This window comes from Salvia splendens, chromosome 7 (assembly GCF_004379255.2).
Source record: "Salvia splendens isolate huo1 chromosome 7, SspV2, whole genome shotgun sequence".
Taxonomy (NCBI): domain Eukaryota; kingdom Viridiplantae; phylum Streptophyta; class Magnoliopsida; order Lamiales; family Lamiaceae; genus Salvia; species Salvia splendens.
Window position 1 is genome coordinate 5,991,334 of NC_056038.1, and position 14,773 is coordinate 6,006,106.

A 14,773-nucleotide genomic window follows, 5' to 3' on the forward strand; every position below is an offset into this window, starting at 1 on the left:
GGTCGACCCGTTAAGGACACGAAAATTTTGTGTCGTGTTCGTGTCGTGTTCGTGTCGGGTTCGTGTTATCCGTTAACAATACGTGTCCGTGTCGTGTTCGTGTTATCCGTTAACAAATAATATTTTAATATTATTAATTCTTATTATTTTCATTTTTAATAGGTTTAACCGTTATCAGGTCGTGTTGTTATCGAGTCGTTATCGTGTCATCTCGTGTACGTGTTGTTATCGTGTCGTGTTGACCCGAATTGGTTCGTGTCGTGTTCGTGTCGTGTTCGTGTCTGAGGGTTTCGTGTCGTGTTCGTGTTCGTGTTTGAGGTTTTCTTAACGGGTCGTGTTCGTGTTTGTTGTTATCGTGTTCGTGTCGTTATCGTGTCGACACGATAACGACCCGACATGCACGATTTGCCACCCCTATAATTTGGTGAGCCAAATTAATATAGATGACTTAATATTGCACTAGTGAAAAATAAAAGTGCTAGGTCGAATTGGGCAATATGGCCTATAAAGAAGTTGACGGCTGAGAGTTTTGAGGTACAACCATGAGGAGAGGTGATGCAACGCATATTTATCCATTTTCGGTAGTTATTCATGCCTTTATATTATTTACATATTTAGAACTCTCTCGAGAAAGAGATACGGAGAAAATGGAGAAAAAAGATTGTGCAGTGGCCGGGGATGAGAGTCGTCTCGTGTTTGAGGTGAACGGCAAGAGATTCGAGATGGGAGAAGTTGACCCCTCCACCACTTTGCTCGAATTCTTGCGTTCCGCCACTCCTTTCAAGAGTGTCAAGCTCGGCTGCGGTGAAGGTTAGGTGCCTCGGCCATAGTCTATACTAAGAAATTTGGACAATTTTTAGTCAATCTCGCAACTTTAATAATTAATTGCTTCCACCCTTAATTTTAATTTTTATATGGGTGGAAATTAATAAACTCTTAAGATTTTGCAGTATAATTAAACTTAAATTGAAATATTTTTGTAAGCATGCAAATCTAGATATCTAAAATGAAATCAAAAAGGAAAAATGAAAGAAAGATCATAATTCCAAGTTATGCATTAGGATGTGCTTAATGCGTCACTATTATTCCGAGAATGTGTTTGATACCATAGAATTGATGGTGTGTGGATTTGAAATTAGACCATTTAATTACAAATAAATCTTTTAATATCTCAAAATTTTAGTTTTGGAATTGGAATTCAAACTCTAATTTCCTAATTTTACGATTTAAATTTTATAATCAAAATAATATATGGAATAATTACTTAATCACAATTATTGTGGAGGTTAGTTATCGTAAATATTAGATCTCACTTCTCGTTGTTGTGATTGGTGTCATTCAGTAGGTTTTTGGTGCGATACTAAAAGTGATACTCCTTTTTACTAACCCGAACATTAATCACTTTACTATTGAATTAACTCATTCGCATGCAAAAAAAAAAACTCTTTTTATAGATAAAAAACGGTCATCAACTATTCAATCAGGACAGGAGTAATAGAATAATTAGATAGTACTTTTTTTATGGATTGTTTTGCATGCACAAATTAGAGTATTACAAGAAGCAATGAATGAATTGTGTAGTAATTCTGTGATTGAATTCAGGTGGCTGTGGGGCTTGTGTGGTGGTGCTGTCAAGATTCAACCCTGTCCTCAACCAACCAGAGATATTCAGTGTGAGCTCTTGCCTCACTCTCCTTTGCAGCCTCAATGGCTTCTCCATCACCACCACCGAGGGACTCGGCAACACCAAGCACGGCTTCCACCCAATCCACCAACGCTTTGCGGGATTCCACGCCTCTCAGTGCGGCTTCTGCACCCCCGGCTTCTGTATGTCCTTCTTCTCCGCCCTTGCCAATGCCGACACAGCACCTCAGCCCCCAGCCCCCGGATTCTCCAACCTCACCACTTCCCAAGCCCAAACGTCTATAACCGGCAACCTCTGTCGTTGCACTGGCTACCGCCCCATCGCTGATGCCTGCAAGAGCTTTGCTGCTGATGTTGACATCGAGGATCTTGGGATGAATGTTTTTCCCAAAGGGGAGTTTCCACCATACGATCCTGAAGACGACGTCTGGCCATATGTACGAGTATGCAAACAAGAATGTAGCACAGTCTTGAATTCTGAAAGCATTTCTTGGTTCACTCCAGCTAGTCTAGAGGAACTCGGAAGCTTGGTGGCGGATGGTGCGCGGTTCAAGCTAGTCGTCGGGAATACAGGGATGGGATATTACAAGGAAACAGAGAGATATGATAAGTACATTGATCTTAGGTACATTCCTGATCTCTTGATGGTTAGAAAGGATGAAACCGGGATTGAGTTCGGAGCAGCTATTTCGATTTCAAGAGTTATATCATCTCTCAAAGAAGAAGGCGAATCCGACCTAGTCTTGATGAAAATTGCTCAGCATATGGAGAGGGTTGCTTCCATTTTCATTAGGAACTCAGCCAGCATTGGGGGGAATTTGGTGATGGCACAGAGGAGGTCTTTTCCTTCGGATATTGCTACATTGCTTCTTGCTGTGGGGTCGACTGTCGCCCTCTTGAGAGGCCGTGCACAGGAAAGGATGACTATGGATGAGTTCTTGTACGGGCCACCTCTCGCCCCCACAGACGTGCTCTTGAGTGTCCACATTCCTTTCTTTGGTTCGAGAGTGGGTTTTGAGAGCTACCGGGCTGCACCAAGGCCGCTTGGGAATGCTTTGCCATACTTGAATGCTGCTTTCTTGGCTGATGTTAGCTTTAAAGAAAGTGGTGGTGTTATCTTGAACTATGCTCGGCTGGCTTTTGGCGCTTATGGGACAGACCACGCGACAAGGGCTAGCGAAGTGGAGGAGTATTTGGCAGGGAAAACGTTGACCGTTGAAGTTTTGGATGAAGCAGTTAGATTGGTGAAACTCTCTGTCGAACCCAAAGATGGAACGACGCTTCCTGCTTACAGGAAGAGCTTAGCAGTTAGTTTCTTGTTTTCGTTTCTCGCTGCGTTTATTGATGTTTCTTCTCCCACGCTTGGTGTCTCATTTTCCGAAGTAGCTGATTCAAGCAACGAAGAAACTGGTACATACTATCCGGTTGGTGAGCCTATTCCTAAAGTTGGAGCAATCATCCAAGCTTCCGGTTCGTTCTCATCTTTTTTTCGTATGTAGGCTTTTGGAGGGAAGGAAGTTTGTTAATCTGTTTGTACGAACAGGTGAAGCTGTGTACGTAGATGACATTCCTTCACCTCCACATTCTCTACATGGAGCACTTATTTATAGCACGAAGCCTCTAGCTCGAGTGAAGAGTATCTCTTTCGAGGCTGTCCCAAAACCAAGTGGAATCGTTGATGTTATCTCTGCCAAAGACATCCCCCAAGGAGGGCAAAATTTTGGAGCCACGGGTCTTTTCGGATCCGAATATTTGTTTGCTGACGCTACCACTGCGTCTGCTGGTGATCTAATCGCGTTTGTGGTATATGAAACTTGTTGTACGGTACTAATTGTAACCGGTTGTTTGTCTGACTTTGCCTTGTTATATTCGTTAGGTTGCACGTAGCCAAAAGGAAGCCAACGTCGCTGCAAGAATGGCTCAAGTGGATTATGAGACACAAGGCTTAGAACCACCAATCTTGACAGTTGAAGAGGCTGTCGAAAACTCAAGTTTCTTCGATACATTTTCACCCTACGAACCTCGCTTAAAACCGGAAATGATTGGTGATTTCACCAAAGGAATGGCTGAAGCTGATCACAAGATTCTCTCTCAAGAGGTACTTCTATTGATTAGCTGCTTCAATCAGTTTCATATACTTCACATGTTTTTTTTAACATTCAGATCATACTTGGTTCTCAATACTTCTTCTACATGGAGACGCAAACAGCGCTTGCAATCCCGGATGAAGACAACTGTATGGTGGTGTATAGCTCAGTCCAATCCCCTGAGTTGGCTCAAATATCCATTGCACGTTGTCTCGGTGTCCCAGAGCACAATGTTCGTGTTATCACAAGGCGACTAGGTGGAGGCTTCGGTGGGAAGTGTCAAAGAGCAATGAAGGTGAGTGTGACCATCGCTCCTCTCTCTATATCTCTCTGTCTCAACAATGTTGTTGTTTTCAGGTAGCTACAGCATGTGCGCTTGCAGCTCAAAAACTAGGCCGACCGGTCAGAAGCTACATAGACCGAAACGCTGACATGATAATAGCAGGAGGGAGACATCCTATGAAGATAACATACACCGTTGGGTTCAAAGAGAATGGCAAACTGACAGCACTTCACGTCGACATACTTATCGATGCAGGCTTCTTTATCGACTTCAGCCCCTTCATCCCATATATGCTAATAGCAGGGCTGAAGAAGTACAATTGGGGAGCTCTCTCGTTCGACATAAAACTATGCAAGACCAACAACACAAGCAAAACAATGATGCGTGCCCCTGGTGACGTGCAGGGGAATTTCATCGCTGAGGCTATAATAGAGCGCGTCGCGTCTCTGCTGTCAATGGAGGCCGGTTCGGTCAGAGAAATCAATTTTCACACAGGTGAGAGCCTGCAGCTATTCTACGCTGAGGCTGCTGGAGAAGCTTCGGGCTACACCCTGCCTCGTATTTGGGATGAGTTGATTAGCTCATCATGCTATATGGAGAGGACTGCAGCGGTAGAGCAGTTCAACCGGTCCAACATATGGCGTAAAAGAGGCATTTCTTGTGTTCCAATTGTGTATAAAGTGACGGTGAGTGGGAAACCGGGGAAAGTGAGCATCCTTAAAGATGCATCTGTGGTTGTTGAAGTTGGAGGCATAGAGATGGGGCAGGGGCTGTATACAAAGGTGAAACAAGCAACTGCCTATGCTCTCAGTTTGATCAAATGTGATGGAATGGAAAACCTGATGGAAAAGGTTCGCGTTGTAGAGTCAGACACGTTGAGCCTCGTACAAGGAGGCATAACCGCTGGAAGCACCACATCTGAAGCATGTTGTGCTGCTGTGATCCAATGCTCTACTCTTTTAGTCGAGCGATTAAGCCCTCTTGCCACTACGCTGAAAGACGAACAGGGCTCACTCCAATGGAACGATCTCATTCTCGAGGTTTGTTTCTGCATTCAATTCACTTCATGCTACAATTTCCTTCCAAATAACTGTGTATTATGTGTTGTAATCAGGCACATAATCAGTCTATAAATTTGGCAGCAAACTCTTACTTTCTTCCCGAGTCCGGTTCGAAAGAATACTTGAACTATGGTGCTGCAGTAAGTGAGGTAACATTTTCTATGTTGTTATGTGTCTTCATGAATGGTATTTCTATAGTGAGTTTGTTGTGGTTGCAGGTGGAGATATGCGTACTCACGGGCGAAAAATCTATATTGAGAACGGATATCGTTTACGACTGTGGGCAGAGCTTAAACCCTGCTGTTGACATGGGACAGGTACTGTATATTCAAGAAAATGGTGTCTTTTAACTTATATGGATAATACAATTCATTAGGTTGAGTTTGATACATACAGATTGAGGGATCTTTCATACAAGGTGTGGGGTTTTTCATGCTTGAAGAATACTTGACTAATGAAGAGGGACTTGTTACTACAAACAGCACATGGGATTACAAGATCCCGAGTCTTGACAACGTTCCGAAAAAGTTGAATGCTAAGGTGCTCAACACCGGGCATCACCCAGACCGCGTTCTCTCGTCTAAGGGTAATGTAGTGTTTTGAGTGTGGGTGTTGTTGTTGTTGTTGTTGTTGTTGGTGTTGTGTGACGTGGTGCGTACGCGCAGCTAGTGGCGAACCTCCTTTGGTTCTCGCGGCTTCAGTATACTGCGGTATAAGAGCGGGTGTGGTGGAGGCTAGAAAACAGCTTAAAGGTTGGGGAGCCACACAAGGGACTGATTCTGACTTGCAACTCGACGTTCCGGCTACTCTGCCCGTTGTTAAGCAATACTGTGGTCTCGATTATGTCGAAACCTACTTACGCAGCTTGCTTGCTCCTTCTTGAAGCTTTGTCGTCGCCATCATCTATGTATTAATATGATATGCATAGAGTTGCAATAATGCATGCGCTATGCTTGTGTTATGTAAGTCTTGAATCGTAGTCATAATTTGTGCATGCAATCTATAAGTTTATTAATTCAAATAGGAGTAAAAGATTTACTAGTAATGTGTGTTTATTGTTTAATATATAAAATATCATTGTTGCAAATATAACTAGTTTTAAATGTTATGACAATATCATGAAAATATTAAGAGGGGACATCTTTTTTTAGTCCACAAACTTTGTCAAATTATCATTTTAGGCCCGTCAACTTTGAAAATATCATTTTAGGTCCGTCGACTATGAGTTTATATCATTCTAAGTACATTTTTACTATTTCCAAGTTTTCCTGGATGAAAATACCCTCAATACCTTGAAGGGTATATATTTTTAATAAACTTATCATATACTCATATTTTTTTATGAATATCTTTACTATATATTTTTTATGAATTTCTAAATATAATTTAACCTTCAATATTATCACTTAATTTTGTGACATGCAAGAAATGTTCCTTATTCAACTTTTTATAATTAAAGAATTTCAAAATATTTTAAAGATATGTATACTCGTAAAATTAATGTCTCAGTCAATAGGCGATACTTGAATACTAATATATTGATATTATTTTTAAATAATATATTAATATTCAAGTATCGCCTATTGACTGTGGCATTAGTTTTACGAGTATACATATCTTAAAAATATTTTGAAATTCTTTAATTATAAAAAGTTGAATAAGGAACATTTCTTGCATGTCACAAAATTAAGTGATAATATTGAAGGTTAAATTATATTTAGAAAATTCGTTAAAAATATGAGTATGTGATAAATTAATTAAAAATATATATCCTTTAAGGTATTGAGGGTATTTTCGTCCATAAAAACTTTGAAATAGTAAAAAAGTACTTCGAATGATATTAACTCATAGTTGACGGACCTCAAATGATATTTTCAAAATTCACGGACCTAAAATGATACTTTGACAAAGTTCGTGGACCAAAAAATATATTCCCTCAAATATTAAATATCATAACGCTGTTAGAGCACATACTAATATTTAGCCACAGTGAATTAGAGTATATGATGAAGATAAGGTACTACCTTTGAAAAAACTAAAATGCACTATAACACGCGCACTAGTGGGATAGTTTGTATCATCCACTTAGTAATTATATGTATGTTCAAATTATATGTATGTTCAAATTAGTCTTGAATTTTTTTCTTTTTTAATTTATTAAATTGTCATTGAAATTTTATGATTCCAAAATAACTAATGTATAGAGATTTTACTATAATTCGGTAAATATAATTATATAACGCTGGAATTTCGTCATTTGCTGTACTATAGTAGTTTGTTTTTAAAGAAAGTCGCTAGTATTTCTTCGTCATTTGTTTTAGTAGTCTACCCATTTTGCAGAAAATGTTTTGGCATTTTTTATCATTTCTTCTTTGAAGTTGCTCTCTAATTTTTGTAATATAGTAGGAGTAGTACTACTTTCTAATAGATACTATATTTTATTTGTACTACTAATCGTTTCAAGTGGGTCCAACCACTAGGTAAGTGCTCTCTCAAATTCACTTCAATATCTTATCAGTAATATAGATGATAATGTCAAAGTTCAAATAATGAGCTTTAAATAAACCTTCAATTAATTTTGAGTTTTGACACTAAAATTCACACCTAAATTTCAACTTCAATCTCATATAAAAAAAATCGATAAATCTAAATCGCAACAAATATTAAAATTAGGTCTTTATTGCTATAAAAAATCATGAGTAAATTGCAATTTACTTTTAAAATTTATACAGATAAATTATGGAAAAATCGATCATAGAACTTGATATAGAAAACCTGTTTTTAAAAAAAAATAAGGGCATTATAACATAAAGATATGAGGTGAAAAAATCATTCTCCAAAAAAATAACTATATTTCGATCAAAGAAAATAAAAAAATATTTTATATTTTATCTGCCTAGTTTCAAACCATGTAAACTACAAAAAGATTATACCCAAAATAATTTAATCATTTGCACTTATAACAAAATATCCAAGAATACATGTGGAAATACCTCCCACTAAAAATACCTTATCAGGAATCACTACTTGTATATTTATTCACACACTGGCACAGATACTACTCTCATTGAAATCTTCATAATCCTCTACAAAATATTTATAAAAAATCTTTAAATAGCTATCTCTACACCTTGCGTGCAACTAGAGGTATTACTTATTTTACTATGTTTCCCTAGACAAAATTAAATAATTGCATTATTTATTGAACATATATAGGCTGTGTTGCAGAGGTAATGATGAAGGTGGTTTCAAGGGGTATGAAGATGAAAATGATGGTGATGGTATTAATGGTGATAGTAGTTACAGAAGCAAAGGAATACATGAAATACAGAGACCCAAAACAGCCATTAAATGCAAGAATCAGAGACTTGATGAAGAGAATGAGCCTTGAAGAAAAGATTGGGCAGATGACTCAGATTGAGAGGATGCATGTCTCTCCAACTCTCCTCAAGAAATATTTCATTGGTAGTTCTCTCTTTTCTTAATTGTTTTTTGGCACCACCAACTCTATGGATTTGATAGTTTGGTGGAGGTGCAGGGAGTGTCTTAAGTGGAGCTGGGAGTAGTCCATCTCCCAAGGCATCTGCAGAGGAATGGGTGAAAATGGTGAACACTTTTCAAAAGGCAGCTCTTTCGACTCGACTCGGAATCCCTATCTTCTATGGCGCTGATGCCACCCACGGCAACAACAATGTCTACAACGCTACTATTTTCCCTCACAATGTCGGCCTCGGAGCCACCAGGCAAGTCTAACGTTTAACACAATGTTGACACGAAAATGAGATCCTAACATCAATGGTGGAATAGAGATCCAGCCCTTGTCAAGAGGATCGGAGCAGTGACTGCACTCGAAGTTAGAGCAACGGGAATCAACTACAATTTCGCACCCAGCCTTGCTGTAAGCAAATGATACCTAAAGTCCTAAACTAAACTCAACAGTGTTAAGTATCGGGTCAAGTCACTATTTATTTGACTACAGGTTTGCAGAGATCCAAGATGGGGCCAATGTTTCGAAAGCTATAGCGAAGATCCTAAGGTGGTTCGAGCAATGACAGAATTCATACCCGGTTTGCAGGGCGACATTCCTCCTGCTTCCAGAAAGGGTGTCCCCTTTCTTACTGGAAAGTAAAAATCTCCATTTCTTTCTGTATTTCAACCCAGAACAAAATTTTGGTTGCCTAACAAGTGAGGATATATATTTGTTTACCTAAGAAAAAAGGTCGCAGCCTGTGCAAAAGGTTTTGTGGGTGAAGGCGGAACCGTAAATGGCATTGATAAGAACAACACAGAGCTTGACTTTCATGGATTGCTCAGCATTCACATGCTTCCATACCTGGATTCAATCAGAAAAGGTGTCATCTCAGTCATGGTGGCTTATTCAAGCTGGAATGGCAGGAAAATGCATGCTAACCGTGATCTACTTACAGGTTTCCTAAAACACAAGCTCAAATTCAGGGTAATACGCATTAAATGATAGATATGATGTTTTCATTAAAGTTGCCCCGAGAGAATAAAAAGACAATACTGAGTGCACACATAAATTGCAGGGCTTCATCATATCAAGTTGGCTTGGCATTGACAGAATTACAGATCCACCTCATTCAAACTATTCCCATTCAATTGAAGCTGGTATTCTTGCAGGAATAGACATAGTGAGTGTTAGACATTTCCCGAAGCTGTAGACAAGACATTTAGAAAACAGCTAGCTACAACACGAAGATGTACAGTCATCCTTCTGTCTAATGTCAGATGTTTAACTATTCTAGGTTATGCTGGAAGATAATCTCACAGAATTTATTGATGATCTGACCTACCAAGTGAAGAGTAACAATATCCCAATGAGCAGGATAGATGATGCTGTGTTGAGAATATTAAGGGTGAAGTTCACCATGGGTCTCTTTGAGAACCCTTTGGCCGACCTTAGCTTGGTAAACCAACTTGGCAGCCAGGTATACCATCTGCTGATTTTAGTTGTAAACCTTCCTGCTACTGTTTATTGTCCTTGCAATTCAACTTTAACTGAAGCATACTTTTTTTGGAAAGAATCATCGGGAATTGTCCAGGGAAGCAGTGAGGAGATCACTAGTGCTTCTGAAAAATGGTAAAAGTACTAATCAGCCATTGCTTCCCCTTAAAAAGGATGTGCAGAAAGTACTTGTTACAGGAACTCATGCTGATAATCTTGGATATCAATGTGGAGGCTGGACAGTTGAATGGCAGGGTGTCAAAGACAGTGATCCCATAGTTGGTATAGCTTTAAATTTTAATACCCTCAATGAAATCTAAACAAGTTCCCGACATATTAGATGGATTAGTTTTCCATAACAAAATAGCAATATAGCTTTCATCAAAGCACATCTTTACATATAACAGAGTTGTACTGAAAATAGGAGTATATATAGCTGACTTTCTCATAAATCTGCATTTGCAGGAACCACGGTCTTAAATGCTATCAGAAAGACAGTAGACCCTTCCACTCAAGTTGTCCACATGATAAACCCTGGCATGGATCTAGTGAAGCCACAGAATTTCTCTTATGCCATCATTGTTGTGGGTGAGATCCCATATGCTGAGGAAAAAGGAGACAGCAAAAACCTAACTATAATTGAACCAGGTCCAAGTACTATCAGGAACGTCTGCAGGGTTGTCAGATGCGTTGTTGTTATCATATCTGGGCGTCCAGTGACAATTGAGCCTTACCTAGACAAGATAGACGCACTTGTCGCAGCTTGGCTTCCAGGAACAGAAGGCCAAGGTGTAGCTGATGTCCTATTTGGTCAATATGGTTTCACTGGAAAACTTCCTAGGACTTGGTTCAAATCAGTCGACCAGCTCCCCATGAATGTAGGCGATCCACATTATGATCCTTTGTTCCCATTTGGATTTGGCCTGACAACTTAACCTAGGCAAGGATGCTAAATCTTTAGTGATAGTTACTCAATATAACTAGAACCAATGCATTAATGAATAATGATGAATAATTACTAAAAGGAACTGCCAGTGAGTTTTGCTTACAACATTTCTATAACTGCAGCCTACTGAATTTGGCTCCCCAGATAAGCACAGCACTAGTTTGTCGGTTAATGTGGCCTTACCACGGGAAAATCATCAATACCTGATTCCTATTATTAGTTATCACGCTCTCATGATAAAAACATTGAGATAAAGGTCATAAACAATACAATTAAGAAGTTAGGGGAACAAAAACTGACAAATTCTTCAAATTTATAGTAGCACTGCATTCTGGAATTTCGAAAACGAACACAAAAGCACAAATTCATGGCCAACACATAATCCAACTACTAATTCCTCTACTTCCTAAAGCATTGCGATCACATAAGCATTCTAGCCAAGCAATGTAAAGACTATCACCTCAGTAATATCCAACCCCAGCCATATCATTCCTTGAAAACTGCGCCGCTTCAGCTCCGTTTCCTAGAACCAGAATCCTCCCATTCCGACGTACAGCAATCTCTCTGATTCGACGGACGAGTCCAGTTATCGGATCATTGAATATTTTAGTCTCGAGATTCCCTTCCACGTACAATGTAGAACCGGGGACGAGATTCTTCGCGGCGAGTTCGCCCAATTTCTCAGGATACACAGAAATCCTGTGCCACTGCACCGCGCAGCGATTGGCGTAATCACGCGGCTCCTCGTTGTCCAACGGCCTCCGATTGTTGCGAATGCCACCCGTGCCGAGCGAAATTAGGGTTACTATTTTCCCGCTTTTCAGCCGCTTTTGAATCGGCGCCTGCCCAACCTGCCCTACCAATATCGCCTTGTAAATGCCGAGGTCCAAGCCGTTTTCGAGGGGTCGATCGGTATTGGTGCGCTGCTGGTTTGGAGGGGGAGAATCGGGTGGTGAGTCGGAATCGGAAACGGATTCTGGGGAGGAGAGACTTTTGGTGCAGAAAGAGAGAGATGTGTTCGAGAGTGGTCTGTGCTTCGAGAGAATGGCAGCGGATAGTTTTCTAGAGAGAGAAGACGCCATGGAAGTGCTAACGAAGCTTCTGCAGTCTGCACTCGACTTGTGAGATTAAAATGGAAGAGATGACGCAGAAAATAAAGAGACATACTTTTGCGTATTTATGTTTTTTATTTTTCTGATTCCAAATTTTTGTTTAAACGCAATGCTCTCTATTATCCGTCCTTTAACCGTCTTTTAAGTTACTATTTTTGAGCTCCATTATACTTTTTCACTCTATCTCTCTTAACTAAGGGACGGAACCTGCAACCCTCCATCTTTTATCCACCCCTCTCTTAAATTACTATCATTCAATTTCATTTTTAATTTTTATTTCCAACAAATTCAATTAAATACACTTCATTAAATAAAATAAAATTACAACATAAAATTCGTAAAATCCTAAAAAAATTAAAATACATAATTTAATAATTTCCTCCGCCAAATTTTGCTAAAATGTGTTCCATTAGATCATCTTGGAGTTGGGCGTGGGCGGTAGAGTCATGTGTCCTTGCCCGAATAGACAACCGTTCTTGTATAGAGGAATGTACTCCACTGCGAGGCGGACTACTTGCGCTAGAGCTTCCGGGGGCTTCTGGGTCGAACCAATTTCCCGCCTCTGGTCCTTCGTCTTGGACAATCATGTTGTGCAAGATTATGCACGTGTACATGATGTCGACCATACTCTCCATGAACCACGTACGAGCCGGGGCTTTGATTATGTTGAAGCGCGAGTGGAGAACCCCGAAAGCCATCTTCACATCCTTGCGAGCAACCTCCTGCTTCTGCGCAAAAAGAGTCTGCTTTGCGTTCACAGGCATGTTGCACGTCTTCACGAAGGTTGGCCACTTCGGGTAGATGCCGTCGGCAAGATAGTACCCCATTTTATACCGCCGGTTGTTAGCGATGAAGTTGATGGTCGGCGCTTTACCATCCAAAACTTCGGTGAAGAGGTCGGATTGGTGGAGCACGTTTATGTCGTTGTTCGATCCGGGGACCCCGAAGTACGCATGCCAGATCCATAGCCGGTAGTCGGCAACGGCCTCGAGTATAATGGTGGGTGGGTGCCTTTGTGGCCGCTAGTGTACGACCCCCTCCACGCCACATGACAATTCTTCCATTGCCAGTACATGCAATCGACGCTGCCAAGCATCCCGGGGAATCCGTGCACTTCTTCGTGAAGGTGGAGCAGAAACTGACAATCTGTCGTACTTGGCCTCCGGAGAAATTCGTCGGTGAAGGCTGTCCGGACGCCTTTGCAGAATTGGATCAAGCACATTCTCCTAGTGCTTTCTCCAATGTAGAGGTATTCGTCGAACACATCCGCTGTTTGTCCAGTCGCAAGTTGACGGATTTTTGCAGTACATTTCTGCAGCGTCGCCTGGCTGGGACGGCCGACGGGGTCGAACCTTTCTTGGAAGAACTCTTCCCAGGCTGCCAATGTATTTGCGATGTGGAAAAATAGCAGTTTCCGCATGCGGAAACGTCGACGGAAGTAGCTATCTCCCCAAATCGGGTTATCGTTGAAGTAGTCGCGGACTAACCTTGCGGCGGCTTCCTCCCGGCTACGATGGATGTAAGTCCGGGAGCGTCTTTGGGGAAGCGCGACTTCCTCCGCCTCCCGACGTTGATCTTCTTCAAGTGATTCTTCCATTATTCGACGCATTTGCTCATATGGATCCATTAGATCAATTAACTTTGGGGGAAGAATAAAAGAGTTCATTTGAGATGAAAATTGGAGTTGAAAGAGAGATGATTTGAGAAGAATAGATGTGAGTTTGTGTGTGAAATGAGGATGAAATAGGAGTATTTATAGAGTAAAAAATAAAAAAAAATAAAAAAAATAGGAAAACGATCGAAAAACGGTAATATTACCGTTTTTTGAATTTTAAATTTTTTTATTAAATTTGATTTTTTTTAAAAAATGATTTATTGCGTCAGCGTGACGAAACCCACTCGCGGGGCGGCGAGTGGGCGTCACGCATGGCGCCGAAGCGCGCCACGTCGAGCGCGCGGCGAGACGTCTCGCAGGCCGTCTCGGAGAGACAGGTGTCTCGGCGGGCTGGGGACGCGACATGACGCTGCAACGCATCCCGCGCGCGTCTCGTCACGGAGGAACGGGCTTCGAGCCACCCGCGTAACGCGTTGCGGGTGGCCTAAATGTTGTCGTCCCTAACATATTATGGGTAGGGATGTCAATCGGGCCAGCCCACCGGGTTTCGGGCCAACCCTATTCGGGTTGCGGGTCAATCGGGTGCGGGCTAATCGGGTTGTTATTTTTTCGGGTTATAAAAGTTCAGCCCTAACCCTAAAAGCTCGGGTTTCGGGCTAGCCCATCGGGTTAATCGGGTTGCTACCGATAAAATTAACATGCGATCAATCCAATAAATAATGGTGAAAATTAGTTATATTTATAAAATGTAAAATATTTAATTATGATAAATTTGAGATATATGCGTAAACTCAAATATTAACATGATCAAATACTAATATTTGAGATTTATGCAACATAAAACATAAACATCAAGAAATTTTAAAGCATGTTTAGAAATTTAAATATATTTTTTTAGTGAATTTGAACTTTCTAATTCATTTATCTATTATTATATTAATAAAAACTTAATATATAATTTATATATTTAATATATAAAATGAAAAGTAATTTTTTCAGTAATCTGTATTATAAAATAATCAATGAAGTGTCGAATTAGAGTCAAACAAATAGAACAAT

General features: G+C 40.4%; 3 protein-coding genes across 11 annotated transcripts; 2 read left to right on the forward strand and 1 right to left on the reverse strand.

The window, feature by feature from the left end:
• Positions 1-568: 568 nt before the first annotated feature.
• Positions 569-6,120, forward strand: LOC121741873 (aldehyde oxidase 4-like). 3 transcript variants are annotated; one of them, XM_042134800.1, is made up of 10 exons: positions 569-810; positions 1,603-3,114; positions 3,188-3,447; positions 3,521-3,742; positions 3,808-4,026; positions 4,089-5,054; positions 5,129-5,215; positions 5,294-5,392; positions 5,472-5,661; positions 5,741-6,120. In XM_042134800.1, the coding sequence occupies exons 1-10, from the start codon at positions 648-650 to the stop codon at positions 5,956-5,958; spliced, it is 3,936 nt and encodes a 1,311-aa protein (XP_041990734.1). In that variant the 5' UTR covers positions 569-647; the 3' UTR covers positions 5,959-6,120. The 3 variants fall into 3 exon arrangements, with proteins under 3 accessions (XP_041990734.1, XP_041990733.1, XP_041990732.1); XM_042134799.1 differs by having other exon boundaries at positions 3,188-3,444; positions 5,129-5,224; XM_042134798.1 differs by having other exon boundaries at positions 570-810; positions 5,129-5,224.
• A 1,951-nt stretch (positions 6,121-8,071) lies between these two features.
• LOC121741874 (beta-glucosidase BoGH3B-like) lies at positions 8,072-11,065 on the forward strand. 2 transcript variants are annotated; one of them, XM_042134801.1, is made up of 10 exons: positions 8,072-8,222; positions 8,304-8,540; positions 8,614-8,818; positions 8,883-8,973; positions 9,055-9,200; positions 9,288-9,531; positions 9,623-9,727; positions 9,842-10,024; positions 10,119-10,323; positions 10,507-11,065. In XM_042134801.1, exons 2-10 carry the CDS (start codon positions 8,309-8,311, stop codon positions 10,974-10,976), a joined length of 1,881 nt encoding a protein of 626 aa, XP_041990735.1. In that variant the 5' UTR covers positions 8,072-8,222; positions 8,304-8,308; the 3' UTR covers positions 10,977-11,065. The 2 variants fall into 2 exon arrangements, with proteins under 2 accessions (XP_041990735.1, XP_041990736.1); XM_042134802.1 differs by lacking the exons at positions 8,072-8,222; positions 8,304-8,540 and having other exon boundaries at positions 8,697-8,818; positions 8,891-8,973.
• Positions 9,273-12,138, reverse strand: LOC121741876 (single-stranded DNA-binding protein, mitochondrial-like). 6 transcript variants are annotated; one of them, XR_006037944.1, is made up of 3 exons: positions 11,448-12,138; positions 11,094-11,190; positions 10,837-10,977 (listed from the first exon to the last, which is right to left on the reverse strand). XR_006037944.1 is itself a non-coding variant. In XM_042134807.1 (2 exons), the coding sequence occupies exon 1, from the start codon at positions 12,067-12,069 to the stop codon at positions 11,449-11,451; it is 621 nt and encodes a 206-aa protein (XP_041990741.1). In that variant the 5' UTR covers positions 12,070-12,138; the 3' UTR covers positions 9,273-9,408; position 11,448. The 6 variants fall into 6 exon arrangements, 3 of the variants coding, with proteins under 3 accessions (XP_041990741.1, XP_041990740.1, XP_041990739.1); XR_006037943.1 differs by having other exon boundaries at positions 11,091-11,190; XR_006037945.1 differs by having other exon boundaries at positions 11,091-11,197.
• Between the last annotated feature and the right edge of the window lie 2,635 nt (positions 12,139-14,773).